Consider the following 19,125-nt stretch of genomic DNA (forward strand, 5'->3'; position numbering starts at 1 on the left):
CAAACACAAATTAAAAGGGTAAATTTGGAAATGCAAATAAATTTAGACACTACATAAATATTTTTTTTTGTATATTTCATGTCTATTTTACGATACATGTTTGAGGTTTGAGGTTTATGGTTGCTTCTTCTGATAATATCGTCTCCAAGGTTTGAATTTGTATTCTCTCATAGGAAGTACATTATTTTTTATCACTACAACCAACACTTGTTGGTACGATATAAACAATATATGTAAAAAATTACATTTTGACGTACTAAAATTTATATAAATTAGTCTTCAAACTATCATTTTTCTAGTTTGGGTATTTATTTTTTTGGGTAAACTACACTGAAGATCACTAAGCTATTAGTAAGTTTACATTTTTGTCACTCAACTTCAAAAGGCTACAAAATAGTTATTGAACTATTTGAAAGTTTTTATTTAAGTTATTGAACTATTCAAATTTTAATTTAAGTTTTTGGGTTGTTAAGTTTTTTTTTTTTTAAAGTTTGACTACTAAGTTTCAAGTGACGATTTAATATCATTACAATTGATCAGTATCTATCGACGAGTAAGAAAAACAAACCTTAAATCTAAGTCGATATGATGGTCAATGTCAGATATGTTTGATTTTTAGTTTGTAGATTCATGACATTAAAAGTTGTTTCATGAAGAAAAAAACCAAAATGTAAATGAGAAGGGGAATGAGAGTTTTCAATCGGTGAAGACAATGCAAACAGAGAAGGCCATATAACAACGATTTTAACAATCTAATAACTTAAATGAAAAATTTCAAATAGTTTAGTGCCAATTTTGAAAAATTTTAAAGTTAAGTGACCAAAATATAAATTTATTAATAATTTAATAATATTGTGTATAGTTTTTATCCTTTATTTTTAATGGGGTCAAAAGTAATAGTGAAACTATCAATGTCATATTGCTTTACTAAAAAAAAAAATGTATAATGTTTAATAAGAACACGCCACATTTCATTCTTTTATTAGTTGATACAGTGTTTTGAGTTAAAACGAGACAAAAATTATAGTTTAAGTCTCATGTTTGATAAAAAAAATTTAGGTACTTAAGTGAAAAAAATTTACACATTTTCAGGCCAATAATGCATTTAGGGCAAAAGATATTTAAACTCGATTTAAATTAAACCCTCAAATTTTAAAATAATTGAATTAAAGAACATTACATATTTAAATGTGCTCGAATAAATATATTTATCTTATTGTAATAAGGCATAATAATAAAATTAGCCTTAAACGTTTATATATTTCGTCAATTTGACCCTTAAATTTTTTAAATTAAATTTGATCATTAATCATTCAATAATAGTCACATTATTTTTTTAATGGAAATATTAAGTAAAATATTAAAATTTTAAATGATATTAACATAATAACCTGCATGGATACTGAGAGAGATGGATATATCTGGCAGGATCTGGCAGGTCCTTCTATTATAAAAATCAAATCAAATTACGCTATCTACTATTAAATAAATAAATTTAATTATTATATAGTTAAAAATAATTAAATACGACGAGATTTAAATAGATCTAAATTTACAGTTAATCCGTAAATAAAAATAATTTCTGTATTACAATTTAAATAATAAATTTTAATTTTATTATATTTTAACATTATTTAATATTACAAAAATTAAATTAATTAAATTAATAATAAATAGATTAATTTCATCCAGTTGTCAATAACTACAATCACAAATCAATCATGGCGAGAGATCGGAACCGTTAATCAAACGGTCGGGGTTATCCCATCAGATCTAGTCCCTTCATTAGACTGCCTGCCACCTTTAGTACCCTTTATTTAATTTAATATTATTATTTTTCCTTAATTTACTATTTAGATTTTAGACCAAAACACTCCTTCAAAAAGCTGAACTCATTTTTGACATGACGTTTACTTCATCAGCTGTGTCCTTTTTACAACGCATCCTTTGTCATCACCATTGAACTGATATATTTGGCTCTACATCATGAAGATTTTGTTCAGATCACCACGTACGTTGAAAATGAACGGTCCTGATTTCCGTTTGATAATGGTAACATATAATTCCTGATGTTCTTGATTAAAACTAATAAAATAGAGGGGATTAGGTCCCGGGTTTTCACCCCACGTGTCTTTGATAAAAATTAAACATAAACGTTATATACGTTTAATTTTTTTATCTTATGCTATAATATTGTTATAATATTTAATTTTTTCGTCACTATTATTTTTACATTAATTATAAATAAATACATTATCCATTCAAAAGAGTCTTAAGTTTATTTCTTCAAGTTTACTTTTCTCACTTTAATCGTGTTAATAATTAGAGTTTAATTTTAAAATAAATGAAAAATGTAATTAAATTTTTAAAAAATAAAACATAAGATTAAATTTTAAACTTATGAATAATACAAAGATTAATGATATATTTTAACAAAAAAATAAATTTAATTTTTTACTTTCAAAACAAATAAAATTTGATTAAAATATGCAAAATAACTCTTTATATTATTTTCAAAATTGGAATTTAGTCCTTTTACTTTTAGTTTTAGGAATTTAATCTTTCTACTTTTTAGATCACAAAATTTAAGTCTAATCTTAAACACTATTTTTTTTTTGTTAAATTTAAGTTCATTATAATACTAATTTAATTATATGGATATTAAGTTTTTTTATTTAAAAAACCACACAAAAAAAATTGACAAAAAATTAATGGTGTTAATGGGTTGCAATTGAACCTAAATTTTAAAATTAAAAAAGTACAAGATCAAATTCTAAATTGAGAAAGAGTTTATGGACTGATACATAAATTCCACACCAACTACCTAATAACTATCCAAAAAAAAAAAAAGAGCGCACTCAGTTGACGTACTCTAAAATGCGAGTGAGATAGGAGTAGGAGTTTCGTAACAATAAATGAAAAAAAAAAATTTGTTACTTTATTATGGGACCGACCGTACGTAATGATAATACAGCCGACTAGCAAATAGGATGTGGCGTTAAATATCGAACATGTTGGGTGGTCGGAGGTAAAAAAGCATTACCGATTCACGAGCCCCCGAGTGAAGTGACAGCCTGACTCAGTGGGACCCACCATAGTGTCAAAGCGGCCGATCCCGTCCCTCCTCCTCCCGTTATCATATTTGTTCCATGTTTAAGCCTTTGTGGAAGGTTGTCTCTTTTCTTTACAACAATAAAATTACGATAAATGTTAATTAATTAATTTATCATTGGCTAAGAATTAATGTATAATAATTAATAATAGATCAAATACTGAATAATTTTTAGAAGTTTTCAAAAGTTGAGCTAGGGAGTTTTAAATGATGATTTGACAGCGGATATAGTGGATTAATACTCATCGACTAGTAAAATATTAAACTTAAGTCGATCTGAAGATTAGTGTTAAAAATTAGAGAAGAAAATTATTTGAATTTTAATTTACAGATTCGTGACATTCATAATTATTTCATTAAAAAAATTGAATTACAGAAGAGAAGGGAAAAGAAAGTTTTTGATTGATACAGACGGTGAAAATAGAGAAGGCCATTTAACATTTTAACAACCCATGACTTAAACGAAAATTTTCAAATAATTTAGTAATAATTTTGTAACTTTTTGAAGTTGAGTGATCAAAAATAAACTTACTAATATTTTAATGATCTTGGCTGTAATTTACCCTTACAAAATTTATAAGAAACATAATTTAAGTTGCCGAAGTTGTCGAGTTTTATGCTATGCACCATAGGACGGGATAATAATTATTGGCGTAATGATAAATTTAACCTTCAATATTTATATATTTTTTTCAATTTGGTTTTTAATCTTTCAAGAAGAGTTAAATTAAATTTAGAAAGAATACTTATTAAAATATTGTTCTTTTAATGATGTTGGCATGCAACCTACATGGCAATTCACGTGTACTTCATATTGACATGATATTATTTTTCTTATTTGACAGATTGATAAATAATTTAAAATTATAAAACTAAGAAAAATTAAAAATATAAAAAAGTTCATCAAAATTAAAAAAGAAAATATAAGGTACATGTAAACTGCCATATGCGCTACCATGTTTAAAAATTAATGTTTTAATCAATACATTTATTAAAATAACAACAATTCGACTATTTTTTTAAAATTTATTAGTTCAATAACAGTTGATTTTTATTTGGTTTTATATCTCGGTTTAATCAGTTGTATCATTGATTTTTGATTTAATAGTTTGCATTAACTAGTAAATTTGTTTTTTCTTTTTTCTTTTGTTATGTTTAATTTTATTTTTAAAAATGAATTTTAGCTAAAAAATTATTAATGTAATTAAATTTAACCCGGAAGGACAATATTGTCATTGTAATAAAGTTTGGTCGGTTTGTTGAGCCGCTGAAAGAACGTTCATTGCATTTGGTCTTTGGTGGCGATGACACGGATTTTTAGCAACGATTATTTTAGAGTTTTTGAAGGAAATAAATATATTATTTAATTATCATATTTTATATTAAAGATAATTAATTTTAAAAAAATTATTTCATATAATTAGAAAAATATATAAATTGATATAAAATAGTTAAATATGCATTTTTTTCTCTAGTTTTTTATAATTATGTTTGGACAAATATGATATTTATAAAGAGTATAATTAAAACTAAATTATAACATCAAATAAATAGATAGATATAGCTTTTTTTTAAAAATAATTTTTAAGATAATTTTAATTTTTAAAATGAGAAATTTTCTAGTGAGAAGTTTTTGTTAAAAATTATGGATGATTTTTTTAATATAAAAAGTATAATTCATAAAGAAATGTAAATGACATGATTACCCTTCGTGTGTAAGAGTAATTTACGCTTATTAATATAACGTGATTGACTAAGTCTCAAGAGTTAACTTGACAACAATTCAATAAGAAAAATTATTTAAGAATATTTTTAATAAATAATTAAATATTAATATAATTTTATTTTTATATTTTATATAAATATTTAAATAAAACAAATAAAAATGCAACGCTTAAAGTTTAAACTTATGCCTAATGAAAGTTTCCTAATAAATATTATATAGTTTTTCCTAATAAAAATCCCAATTAAAATGCTTTTAAAATTTTAATAAATATTTAAAATTTTTTGATGAAATTAACTAAAAAAACAAACAAACATCCCATCTATCACCTCCTCCTTAAAAGTAAAACTCTAGTTTTGTCTTGAATTAAGCCTCAAGTCTCTCTCCTCTTTCTTTTAAACCAATTTTAAAAAATCAGCTTTAATTAAACCTTCAACTAATCAAAGTATTTAAGCTAATTTATGTTAAAAGTTATTAAACTATTAATAACTTTATAATTTAGTCATTTAACTTTAAAAAAAATTATAAAATGATCATTGAACTATTTATTTTTTTATTTAAGATATCTCATAAATCCAAACTTATTTGGCAATCAATGTAAGAGATCAGAAAAAAAATCTGTTTAGATTTTAGTTTACAAATTTTTAATGTTCAAAGTTATTTTATGAAAAAAAACTAAACTGTAAAAGAGAAGGAAAATAAGAGCTTCTGATTGATATAAATGATACAAATAGAGAAGGTCATACAACAGTAAATTTAACAATTCGGTAACTTAAATAAATTTTTTTGAATAATTTAATAATTATTTTATAAATTTTAAAATTAAATAATTAAAATGTAAACATTCTAATGATTGAGTGATATAGAGTGAAATTTACCCTTTAAAAATTTCAGTCAATAATACAAGAATTACAGCTACACTTTCTAGGCCAAAAAAGTAGCAATAAATTTGTCTTTTAGTTGATCTCAAAACTAGAAAACTTTAATTTCAAAGTTCCCCTCCCCCAATAGTTATCCTCATTAAAAGCATAAAGTGAAAAAGAAATTGCCCTATCCTTTTCTTCACTCTGTAACTAAATAACTAAAGCTTTTAAAATCCAAATTAAAAATGAAAACTTTGATTTAAGACAACAAGTGGCTTACATTTTAAGCATATGGGTCTTTTATCCTCTTTACATTTTTACAATAAGAACACAGAACAAAACAGCAAAGCTTTTGCTTCTTGAGCTGAACAAAAAACAAAACCCAATGTTGTTTTAGCTATGGTTGCGTGATTGGTGTTCTAAAATTTTCCCTTTTTTAAAATTTCTTTTTCCCATTTTTGGGTCATTGAGTAAAGGGGAATCTGTTCTGGTCTTTTTCTCTTTTTTAAGCTCTCTCTTTCATGGCTTCCCTTCCTTTGTTGTGTTCTTCACATCTTTTTATTATAGTTCTTTGCTCTTTGTGTTGTTAAAAACAAAACATTTTGTTCTTTTAGTGTTGGGTTTTTTTTTTAATGTTCTTGCCTTGTTTGTTGAAATTCCTCAGCGACCTTTCATTTCTATTCATGAGTGTGACTCATTTTTAAAGGTATGGAGCAAGTTTCTTCAATGGTTTATGTCTTTTTCATTTGTTATTTTCTTTGTTTTCCTGATACTTTAAGATTTACTTTGTTTTGTTTTTTTTTTACAGTTCGTTTCAAGTTCTTGTTCTTCAAATACAAAAAAACAAAAAGCTGTCTTGTATTAATATGGAGAGTGGTTGTTCAAAGAAGCTTCTTGATTTGATTCCTCAAGAAAAAAAATGGGGTTTCATTGAAAATCAAAATGGTATAAGCCATGGATCTTCAGAAGAGAAGAAACTAGAGCTGAAGCTTGGTCCACCAGGTGAAGAAGATGAGCCTTTGGTCTCATTTGGGTATTTTTCTTCAATGAAAAGCAATGCAAAACAGGCACATAATAAGTTTCCACCAGCACAGGAGGACCACCGTGGTGGGGCGGTTTTGACTGCCTCTTGGGCCAAAAACCACCACCACCAGCCAAAGCCTCCCAACTGTTCTCAAAAGAGGTACTTGAGTTGAGCTTTATGTTTATGTGGTCCATGCATGGTTGTTTACATGTTTTTATTACATGATGAAAAACCTCAAAATTTACTTATCTTTCATGTGTTGTGTTCCTTTTTTATGTTATTTTACTACATGATTTGTTGATCTTTATTTTTAGATGTATAAATTTTACTATTTTTGTCTATCATCTATAGTATCTCCTCCTATTCAAATATTATATATAAATCATAAATGGAAATACTATTTTCCCAAACATTTGTATACTGTTAAATATTGGTTTAATACCTGTTTTTGCCCCTGTATTTAATGATAATTTCATTTTAGCCCTTTTACTATTTTTTTCCGGTCCTTATGCCCCTAATACTTTCATTAGGTCCACTGCGTTAGCCCCTTGACCATTTTTCGTTAGAATCCCACGCGTGAACAATAATAAAAGGGTCAAAGTGAGAATTTCATTATAGTACTAGGGTAAAAGTGAAAATTTTCACTATAGTATATATCAAAGTGAAATTCACTATAGTATAAGGGCCAAAATAGGTATTAAACCTTAAATAAATATTAAAATGGTTAGTGTTCAACAAAAAGAAAAGGGTGTGTCTTAATAGTATGTAGGCTTTAATAAATTTCATTAATTTACAAATAAATTTATAAATCCGGCTTTTTTTTACTGGTTGAACTGGTTTTTTTACCGGTCAGACTAATGGTCGATTTGAATATACTGCTCAGGCCGAGCATACCATCGGCTCTTAGTTCAATCAACTGGTTCAATCCGAAATTATCTTAGTGAGTGTTGTATATGAATGCATGTTTTATTTTCTACTTTTTTATGTTTCGAGGGTCTATTCATTATGAAATCTTTTAGGAAAAATGAAAGAGTCCAGGTAACATCGTGTTATAATTATTAAAACAGGACTGCTCCGGGTCCGGTCGTGGGATGGCCGCCGATTCGCTCATTCAGGAAAAATCATGCAACCACTTCAAAACTAGCTTCTGAATCACCAACTAGTCTCCCTCACAAGGTTGCTATCGAAAGAAAACCCGCTGCCCCCGAGACTCGTGGTAAGGGTCTATTCGTGAAAATCAACATGGATGGAGTCCCGATCGGACGGAAAGTCGATCTCAAATCCTACGATAGCTATGAAAAGCTGTCGACTGCGGTTGATGAACTCTTCAGAGGCCTCCTTGCAGGTATCTCCGAATTCGATGCATGCTTGTACTAATTAAGTTATGCGAGTGTGGTACAATGATCGATCTATTTGTCTTTGGTTTTGATCCGATGCAGCTCAACGAGATCCCTCTGCTGATGGACCGAAGCAAGAGGAAGAGAAAGTAATTACCGGTGTATTGGATGGAAACGGGGAATATACACTTGTTTACGAGGATAACGAAGGCGACCGGATGCTTGTCGGTGATGTCCCGTGGCAGTAAGCATCGTATCCCTATAAATCTAATGAAATTCGACATCCTACTTATTCCGTATAATGTATACATTTGTATTCGAGTTGTCTTGTAATTTTCCGTCTTAAAACCGGCATTAGATTACTTGTATCTTAACCATAATCATACCGGATGGATTCGCAGTATGTTTGTATCGACGGTGAAGCGGCTGCGTGTGTTGAAGAGCTCGGAACTCTCCGTTATCAACCGTAAGTTACGATCACTGTTCGATTATATGGTTATTATTACATATCCATTTTCCTAGTTTTCATTAGCAAAAATTGTTGGCTGTTGTTTTTATTACAGTTGGAAGCAGTAAGAAGGGAAAGATGGTGCAAAACTAGAGTTAATGTTTCATGCTTTTGACAATTTCATCCTCTGTTTTGCATGGAAATGTTGTACTCACAGCAATATATATATAAGTAGTTTTATATGTAATTTTTTTTGACTTGTTGAACATGCTTTGCCATTTGGAACAGTGAATCCTTTATCTGAAGCATTAAAAAAATATGCTCAAAGTCCCTTGTACTTTTTGTATATTTGAATTTAGTCCTTTTTATTTTTGGAAATTTTGATTCTCTACTTTTCGGATTTAAGGTAAATTTTTCCTGACAGGAGATATTGTAGATGTAAATTTAACAAAAGAATTTTAAGAGTGTTTACTATACAAACGAGTATGTTCAAATTGTTATTTAATATTAGCTCGAATCTAAATTGGGGTTTGAATAGGATCTATGGTAGTGAGAAGGAATTATATGAAAATGTGATTCTACCTCATCCTTATTCCTTTGCATCCTCCTTATTTTTACAGTACGTTTGGTTCACTGTAATGGAATAGGGCTATAATTGAATAGAGCTGTAATTGAATAGAGTTGTAATGAGATAGAGCTGTAATAAGTAATTTAACTGTTTGGTTGAATGGAATGGAATAGAACTGTAATAGTATTCTTGTGTTTGGTTGAATGGAATGATGTTGTAATAGCATAAGGAAAAAAATTAAAATGACCAGAATACCCTCAGCAGAATTTTTGTTAATGTAGATGATTATTGTTATTAAATTTTAATAAGATTATTATTGAAAATAATTTAATAAAAATAATAAATAGTTTAACCATATTTTAACATAATTATTATTAAATATAATTTAATAAAAAAATATAATTTAATAACATTCATTATATAATTATTAAATGAATTAAAAAATCAAAATATATAATACTATAAAAATATATATAATCTACTTTATTATTTTTAAACTGCAATACATATTTAGGCTCCGTTTGTTTGCCAGTAAAATATTTTCTGAAAAATAATTTATAAAAGTTGTTTTAAATTAAACAAATATATATTTAAGAATTTATTATCTTTTCATTGTTTATTTGAGTTTATTATATATATATTGATAAATTTATATTTTAAATTATTTTTACATATATTGCAATGTTTTATTTATGGGTAAACTATAAAAATAGTCACTTTTATTTACCTCGGGTTACATTTTAGTCACTTATATTTGAAATGTTACGTTTTAGTCATTTATGTTATTATTATCTCCCTAATGGTAATCCTACGTGGCAGTCCAACTAGATTTTAAGTGCCAACTAGATTTTAAGTATATCTGTTAATACATACTTTATCCGGCTAAATTATACAGTTTTCTATTAATACATACTTCATCCGGCTAAATTATACAATTTTTACTCAAATGCATAATTTAGCTGGATGAAGTATGTATTAACAGTTTCACTCAAATTCATAAGTTTGATACTCATTACCAGGCGACATTAGTCAATCAAGAATCAAACCAAAAAAAACAACAACAGGTGCCTTCAGTTTCATAAGCCAAGGAAACAAAGAAATATATTAGAGACCCATAACAAATTTTGACAATCAAAGATGACCATGAGAAGAGTTATGAAGTTTCATACAAGAAGAGTTATGAAATTATAAGGAAGGAGAAATAGAAAACATGAGATGAAATAAAAAAAGAAAACTTACCGGAGATAAAGATGAAGGGCGAATGTGTTGTTGATTTGGGGAAAACTGTTGGAAGAAATCTAGAGCAAGGGAGAAGAAAGTAGGCTATTTTGGAGAGAAATTTTACGCGTGTGGTGTTGAATAGCGATTCAGAGCCCCCACCCCAGAATACCTATTACAGCATTTGAGGGAATATGACTGTAATAGCAAAGCTATAGAATAAGTAAACAATGAACCAAACGGTGTAATAACAAAAAAATACTGTAGCACGCGGAATTGGGCAGGAATGGAATAGCTATTCCATCCAACCAAACGTGCTGTTAGTATTTTTTAGTTGGATTTGTTATTTTCCTATTGAAAAGGGATATGGTTGATTTGGAATTACAGTTTTATATAATCCTTTCTCCTATGATAGTCGATATTTTATAGTTTTGTGCAATACTATATCGGATCTCAATTAGTACTATAATCTAAGTTTAATTTCAGTCAAGATTTCAGTGCATTTTGGCCGTTTGGGTGTGTTTAGCTAATATCAATAAGTGCATATCGGTTGGTATAATCATATAGATGCAACTGAGATATATTTTCATAAATTATATTATATATATACATGTATAAAAATAAAAATATTGATTAATTCGAAATGATACATTAAAATATATCGATATTAAGACATATTAATACTAAAACAAAAATCATACGTTGATCGATACGATACTAACTAACTTAATAAAAACATTATAAAAAATTAAATCGGATTCGAGTGAATACATGGAATTGATACAAATGGTTTTGTAGTTTATGTTGACAGCAACCAAGTAGCAATCAACCCATTTTGTTGAAAATGACAGACCTAATGAATTGATCCCTTAACAACCCAACTTCCTAGTCACTTTGATATCACCATCTTCATGCTTACATTCATTGTTTTCCTTAGTTTTCTACTTTGTAAAGTCTCAAAGGGCGGTGGGCAAAAATAATTTAATTTTCATGTTACTTGGATTTTAATTTTAATTTTTTTTACAAAATATTTGTATTCAATATAGGGTGATAATAATAATAAATAAAATAGATTGAATATTTATTGTTTAGAAATCATAAATTTGGAAAATTAAGATTTTGATAATATAACTATTCCTTAAAATGAATTTAGATATTTATTTTATATTTAAATAATAATATTCAGAATTATACATAAATATAAAAGAAATGTATTTTTCATATATATATATATATAAAGGTAGTCATATCGAAATGAATATATTTGGACTTAGGTGGTCAATGCCTAACTTTGGCCCCATGTAATCTAATTTCCTTCAATTTTAAGACTAGAGACACGTGTGGGGAATGTAAAAAGAGTGCAAAACACACGTGCTCATTCGCCGGCACTTATTACGGCTGTCACTCGCCTGCCTTCCTATCGGCCTGTCTTTGGTCTTTGCTAGTTTGCTTTATCCTAACAGAGTTTGGTTGGTCGGGAGGAACACGTGTGATTTTTGACCCAAAATGTTATTCATTGAATTCCGGTATTCGTCGACATCAAACGGAAAATTTAGAGTAGGCAGATCCCTCAATAGCATCAAAATTATTTTTTAAAATTTTTATATTTCAATTTTGTCGAGAATTCAAATACTTGAAAAGATAACGAATTACAAAATAGAAAAATATTATCGAGTGTTTGAAAATATAAGTTGAAACTCAAAACCGTGCTTTAAAAATTTAATCTTTTTAGAATTTGTAATACTACATGTACGTGCTCTAGTTCTTAAACAAAACACTCACTGAAGATAATATCCGAATCCAATCAAACCGAAATATTAATCTCAAATCTTAAAAAATCCATTTAACCACACATTTATTTTATATATATAAATATTTTAAAAGATTATTTTTCGTTTAACATTTCATAATTTTATTTTATTAAATTATTAAATTTGTGTTTTTTAGTATTAAAATTATCATATTATATATTAAAATTTTATACGAAATAAAAATATATTATAAATAAAATCGACCGAACCAAACTGAACCATTGGCCCATTTTTCAAACCGGCTTAATATTTCTTTTAGCTGGTAATAGGAGGGGAAACTAACTTAGGCTAATGTAGATGGTTCCCATCTCCCCATGGAACCAATAAAAATACCATTATTATATCTTAGCTGTCTCAGAAACATTTCTACAAACAGTTTAAATGCATGTAATGCAAAACACTGTAAAATTGAGTTTAGGAAACTTCCGGGCCCTTGATCTATGAGCCATTAATCGGCAAACAAACAATACTTCTCAATGTCCGATTCTTGCAACCCGATAATCCGAGTTCAAAATTGAGACGGCTCGTTAATTTTCAGCGACCGGTAAAATTAGAAAGTGAAAAAAACTAGGGGGAGGGGGAGGTATGAGGAGATGGCCGTGGTGGGGTGTTGGTGCTGCCACGGTAAACTCCATCTCCGGCTTGGAATTCATGGCGCCACTTATTTAGCACGGAACTTGCTGCTAACTGATTCGTAGCTGGGAACTCGAAAAACTGGCAAGCAAGAAAGGTAAAGAATCTCATAATCAAATTAATGATGAGGCTTGGATTAAATAAATCCAGGGGAATTGATATTTACCGTCACCGTAAGATGCCATGGTTAGCGGCGAGGATATAATCTTCTTAGCCATGTTGGTAATATCGCGCAACGTGACTTCATCCACCATCTTTAAAAATGCATGTACGGATTTCCTACGAAGAAATAAGATAAAACGTGTAATAAGAAAGCAAAATGTGTAGTACGTTCACGAGAAATACGGTGAAACCTCACTCGAGGAGAGACTAGGAAACAAATATTTGAAGCCAGACCGGACAATACATAGTGTTAAACTATCATCGAGGACAATTAATATCACCCAACTTTTCGCTTGAGGAAAGCCAAAAAGGGATGTCAAAACAAAGTTGGAACTAGAACATAAACATAACTTATTTTTATGTAATAACAGTTAATACGAATTTCACGTGTTTTATAAGGGAGCATAAACTTTTTACTAACCATAAAACTCGGAATATGGTAATTTCACTCGTAAGATCATTTTCAAACAATAAGCATTTTTGGAAAGGTAAAAGAGCCTTCAACCTTAGGTGGATAACCCCTGTAGCAGGTTAAAATGTTTAGGCTTCAGTTTGGAGCTCGGGTGAATTAGTAAAATCGTGAAAGAATTTACTGTGGGTAAAACACTCGAAGAAGTAAATCATATAAGATTCTTAGCTTATAGCCATGTTGCTTAAGTTTTTCATTTTTCCTGACCCGTTCTGACACCTATATCTAACACATATTGGAATAAAGGTACAAAATATGATCCTTTAAGAACTATCCAAGTACAAAGATAAACTTAGAAAGAATCGGACAAAACCATGTCCGAAACATAAACATATCTGAAAGTTGCATGCAAGTCAGAGTATCATAGCTTCTTAGATTTAGTGTAGGCGATCATGCAGGAATACATAGGGATATATAAAGAAGAAAACAGATTTAGAAGTCCGTAAACTCACCTTTCACCGTATGTCAAAATCTGCCTTCCGATATCTTCCGCTATAATCATCTGAAAAACACAACCGATTGAATCTTATAAATATTTTAACGGAACAAAAGTAATAAAAAGAAAATTATTTATAAAAAAGATTAAAATACAAAAATGGCCAGAACAATGCACGACTCGGCATTTTGGGATGGGGAAGAGAGTGAGAGAGCATACTCTAGACTCTAGATTCATCAGTACTGCCGATTTTGTAGCCTCTTGAGCACGTTTTATCATTAGCTGAGAAACTGCCACCAACACGGGTTCAAAAACTTTAAAAGAACTTTAAAAACAGGGGTATCGATAATGGACGAAATCGGAGAAATACAAGCAAACCTGATCCTTCAATTGCCAACACAAGTAATTCTTCTGCTGCTATCTCAACCGCCCTTGACACGAAATCAGAGCTCTGGCATGAAAATTAAGTATTATTCAGTCCGTTGTAAGTAGAAATCAAGGGAAGCACAATATCGAAAGACCTGACTAACAACATGTGACTGTTGAAGAGTATGGATATACCTGCACATATATACATACATGCTTCCGCGCTACTATGATTGTATCACATGAACAAATGACAAAGACAAGTATGTAATGATAGCCTTACCGTGCTGCCATAGATGCCAAACAATCCCGTGTAATTGAAGATGCTATTGAATGCAGAAAAGGAATGAATCTGCTGATACTCGTTCAATACACGGAGATCTGTTTCCAAACATAACCGAGAAAAGGAAAAGTAAGAACGTATTGAGTGCATGGAAGAAATTCGAGATGTAATACATACAAAATTTGTGATATTTCACAATTAAAAGGAAGAAAGCAAGATTGTCACGAAACAAATTTTGCCTAACAGAAAACTTGACAGCTCAGATAAAATCAAATGAAAATTGTTGAGCAAGGAGAACTATGATATGTTACTCGGACTCAGCTTTGAGTGTTTGATATGAGTACGTATCTAACATGGGCATGCACGTACTTTGAGGGTCATATCCAAATACTAATACCCAGAAATATATTGGACATGGATACTACTTGATGGATAAAAATAGAACTTACATAGCCGAGAGTGCATCCCTTTCCCGGGACCCCCAGCTGAAAACGAGCCACCACCACCCATAAGCATCTGTAGATCAACCAAAATCATTAAAACCAAAGTAAAGTTCAAGACTTTCTCGCAAAGCATACTTGTGGGATCCAAAAGATTCACTGAAAATGAAGCAAAGTTCGAAATACGGCACCTGCAGTACAGTCAGAGTGACAGTGTCTTTCTCGTTATTCCAACCACCAGGTACTTCAAAAGCAAGAGCGAAATGGGTACTCTACAATTCACAACAAAAAACTTTTGATCTACAAACAAGCAAAAATCTTGAAGTTCGAAAAAGATTTTTGTTTTCTTTTTTCATGGGAGGAGGGAAGGATGATGTGAAGAAAATTTTATTTTGGTAAAAGGACCTCTCCGGCCCTTCCCAATTTCAAAATTGAGCAAATTGGTCCCTCAAAAAGAAATTCATGCAATTTTATCCCTGTCAATTTCAAAAGTGAGCAATTAAGGATAATTAATCACGACATTAACATCATCAGTGAATTATACATAATTTTGATTGATATAACAAATTTAGCTCTCAATGTTTACATGTTCTTGTCAATTTTGAGTATATTATAAAAAATTCAACAATTTTAGCTTCAACATGTACATATTTATATAAATATTGCAGGCTAAATTTGTTAAATAATTACCAAATTGATAGATCTTTGAGGGCAAAATTTGTATTTATACCAATAAAAATTATATACAATTGACAGAAATTGACAAGGATAAATTGCTTCAATTTTTTTAGAAGAACCAATTTGCTCAATATCGAAATTGGAAGGGACTGGAAATGTCATTTTACCAAAATTTTATTTATTATGGTAAAAACCTACCGGTGAATCAGCTCGGCGACGAAAATCGCCACCAACATAAACAGATTTCGGTTCGTTTAGAGGGGGTCCAGCTGGGAGATCAGAAAGAAGGGGCTCGGCAATCTGCAAAAGCTCTTCGTGTTCAATGCCGGAAGCTGCCAGGACAATTCTATTCCCCTTATAATTCTCCTGAAACCATCAAAAACAGACCACTATTCAACAAAACAAACTTTGACAGAAACTCAGAAATATATGTAAGGGTAGGAGCAGGATAGAAGAGATTCTTACAGTAACGAATTCTTCCAAAATGCCGCTGTTCAATCTGTCTATTGCTGACTCGGGAACCAAGAGAGGATTTGCCAGTGCACCAGCGTAACCAGCAGAGTGAACTGCCTCCAAAATTAAGCGCTCGGGATTTTTCAATACTTCCTCCAGCTCGGCTTTAATCTTTTGCAACTGTACAAGAATGGGGTACATATTGAAAACTCAAAATACGGACAAAAGAACCCGGAAAAGATAAAATGAGAAAAATCCAGGATCCAAGCTCATTACAACTGGCCCAAGCATTGAGTCCCTCATTCTCACAAAGCATCGAAGCTAAACTGAGAAATTTACATGTACAAGCATTTGACTTTACTTGCTTATACAAAGAAAGGTAGAGCTAATTAATATGAAGAGCACAATGACACAGAAAACTACTCAATGGTAATTATTGTACTTAACATAAGCTACATTTTTTTATAGGATTCTTCTTCGACAACTGTCGGCTTACTTGGAAAATCAAGAAAGATTAAACTAAATTACCTCTTCGTTAATTTCCCATTCCAAAAAAGCAGGGTTCCTCACACAGTCAATAAGCAATTCTACCATTTCGGGTACATAGGTCTTAAGGGCATCAAAGGTGTACGTCATGCACTCCCTAGTGGCCGAGGCTAATGTGTTACCTCCAATTGCCTCTACTTCCCTAACAACACGCAAGTGGCTACGGTTCGTCGTGCTCTTGAATGCCATTCGTTCGAGCAAGTGGGAGGCACCAGATGATATTGGTGTCTCGTAAATGGAACCACAATTAATGAATAAGCCGATCGAGGCAGCAGGAGTCTGATGAAAACAAGCAAAGAACTTAACCACACTGTAACCGATTAAACAACCAACAAAAATAACAGTTCAATAAATGAAGAGTTGAGATTTTTCAATACCGGTAGTTGCTCTGAGGCTATTCTCACACCATTGGATAGGGTTTTAATCTTAGTTTCACTAGGTGCTACGTAATCAGGTAGTGGTGGTGGAAGGGAAACGCTGTCTAACGGTGTGTCCAGAGGAGCAACGGCACTCGAAGTCGCATATCGTGCAGCTGCTAAATCAACGGAACGGCCCTATTCACAAATGTTTGGGAAAAGAAAAAACACTTCTCTGTAAGTGACTACATGAAAGACCAATACATCCAACAGTTCGATTTTGATCAGCACCATGTACATCAAGTGGATCAAAAGAAAACCCGAACGGGATGTATGAGGCAAATATTTGATGAACCATCAACATAGTAATTGAAAAGGTACCATGGAGGCCCTCTACTCAAAAATGGACAATACCAGTTTTCAACAGTGGAAATGGATGAAACTTTTAACAGAATAATCAGTTTGCTCTTTGATCCATTAATATTTTTTGAGTAGAGGGGCATAGTAATCTATAGAACAAGCACGATTATGTAGTTTAAAGAGAACAAACAAACAGTATATACAATCAAAGAAAATTAAAGGGATATATAGCATAGTTTCCATTATTTCTTTTGAATCAAGAACTCTTTCATAAAGGAATGCCATAAATTTAGCTATCTCTCTCTCTCTCTCTCTCTCTCTCATTAAAAAAAAAAACCCAACATTTCCCCCCATTTTCCATTCTCCAATAAACAATTAGGGGCCTCCCCCCCCCCCCATTTTAACAAAAAAAAATCAGTTAGCATCATAAAATGCATAATCTATATATATATATACTAAAGTGATTGAATGGATATTGAAAATGGGTCTTCAATAAACTCGTATCGGGTCATCTTCTTTCGTACTGAACAGAAATTTGACAGGGTTTTTAGAAAAAGCAATTTTGGGTTTTAAAAAAGAAACTAACCTTGAGAGCCCTGAAACGTGAAAGAGCAACTCTATACATAGTGTCTGTTTTTTTGTTTTTTCGTGGATTTTAAGGTTTTGGGAAACTGTCTTCTCCCCTGTCAGTAAAAAGTGATTTGTGTTATTTGTTTTGTAATGAAGAAAATCAATGAAGAGAAAAATCAAAGCCTCCTCTCTCTAAAGTGCGAGTATTGCAACGAGAAAAGGCGAAAAAGACGTACAGTTGAGTTGAGTTCCGTTTTTAGTGGGTTAAAGAGGAAGAAGATGTCTGCTTTCACATTCTTTTTCATTTTTTTCAGTAGGGTTTAAGTCTCTTCACCGATCATTGCCACCTCAGCATTGTTTATGTGGGACTCTTAAATTTAGGGTCCGATTAGATTTGTTTATGGTTACGGATTATTTGGTTTCTATTAGAGTGGATCATGGGTCGAATCGAGGGTCGGCCCAAAAAATAGAAATTTTGAATAAAAATATAAATTTAAAAAATAAATTTAGGTCTGAGTTGATCTGAATTTGAAAAAAATTGGTGTTTCTTATTATTATTTTCACTATTGTTTTGTCATTGTTTTAGTGTCCTTTTGTTATTATATTACTATTTTATTATTATTGTTTGGATAATATATAACTTTTATTTTATTGTTAATTTTGCTTTTATTTTAGAGATATTTACTTGCAAAGTCGCACTTATCTTAATATTGTTTAAATATGGATAATTTTTTAAATTTATTTTCGAAATATTTATTTTAATATTTTTAGTGTATTTGATATATATTTTTTTTTATATAAAAATAATAATATAAAACAAATTTAATACTGGTGTGTTGTGACGAGCTCGGATTTTAACATTTTTATCCGAGTCGAGTTTGGCCAAAATTTTAAGCTTATATTTCGGGTCAGGTCAAACCCGAACCTTGAAAATTAGCCTAAAATTCTATTGAGGCACGCCTCATTATCTCCTCTAGTTGAAATCATTATTTTTCATATAATTTTTCATATATTTAAAATGGGAAAATATCACTTTGGCCCTTCTAAATTTTATAAAATTATATGTTAGTAAATGATAAAATTAAATTTTGACCCCCTAAAAATGATAAAATTTTTATTCAATCCTTAAAAAACTTATAAAGACATAAGTTAAAAAACTTATAAAGACATAAGTTAATACAATAATGCAATTACATTTTAATGCTAATAAAAATATATAACTCAATTCCAATCCCTTAAAAAATAAAATTTAGCTTAATATAAGTATGA

At 30.2% G+C, this 19,125-nt stretch overlaps 2 protein-coding genes across 3 annotated transcripts; one reads left to right on the forward strand and one right to left on the reverse strand.

Annotated features, from left to right (window-relative positions):
* The first annotated feature begins 5,847 nt into the window (after positions 1 to 5,847).
* Positions 5,848 to 8,885, forward strand: LOC107937353 (auxin-responsive protein IAA26). The gene is made up of 6 exons (XM_016870221.2): positions 5,848 to 6,404; positions 6,507 to 6,881; positions 7,790 to 8,067; positions 8,162 to 8,303; positions 8,461 to 8,525; positions 8,623 to 8,885. Exons 2-6 carry the CDS (start codon positions 6,565 to 6,567, stop codon positions 8,658 to 8,660), a joined length of 840 nt encoding a protein of 279 aa, XP_016725710.1. The 5' UTR covers positions 5,848 to 6,404; positions 6,507 to 6,564; the 3' UTR covers positions 8,661 to 8,885.
* Positions 8,886 to 12,398: 3,513 nt separating this feature from the next.
* On the reverse strand, positions 12,399 to 18,198 carry LOC107937317 (mitochondrial-processing peptidase subunit alpha). Of its 2 annotated transcripts, XM_016870184.2 has the most exons (14): positions 18,093 to 18,198; positions 17,873 to 17,969; positions 16,948 to 17,124; positions 16,553 to 16,849; positions 16,037 to 16,204; positions 15,770 to 15,937; positions 15,085 to 15,165; positions 14,903 to 14,969; positions 14,454 to 14,551; positions 14,183 to 14,255; positions 14,024 to 14,094; positions 13,821 to 13,870; positions 12,904 to 13,016; positions 12,399 to 12,818 (listed from the first exon to the last, which is right to left on the reverse strand). In XM_016870184.2, exons 2-14 carry the CDS (start codon positions 17,909 to 17,911, stop codon positions 12,766 to 12,768), a joined length of 1,455 nt encoding a protein of 484 aa, XP_016725673.1. In that variant the 5' UTR covers positions 17,912 to 17,969; positions 18,093 to 18,198; the 3' UTR covers positions 12,399 to 12,765. The 2 variants fall into 2 exon arrangements, with proteins under 2 accessions (XP_016725673.1, XP_040972225.1); XM_041116291.1 differs by having other exon boundaries at positions 17,873 to 18,148.
* Positions 18,199 to 19,125: the final 927 nt, after the last annotated feature.

This window comes from Gossypium hirsutum, chromosome A06, assembly GCF_007990345.1.
Source record: "Gossypium hirsutum isolate 1008001.06 chromosome A06, Gossypium_hirsutum_v2.1, whole genome shotgun sequence".
Lineage (NCBI taxonomy): Eukaryota > Viridiplantae > Streptophyta > Magnoliopsida > Malvales > Malvaceae > Gossypium > Gossypium hirsutum.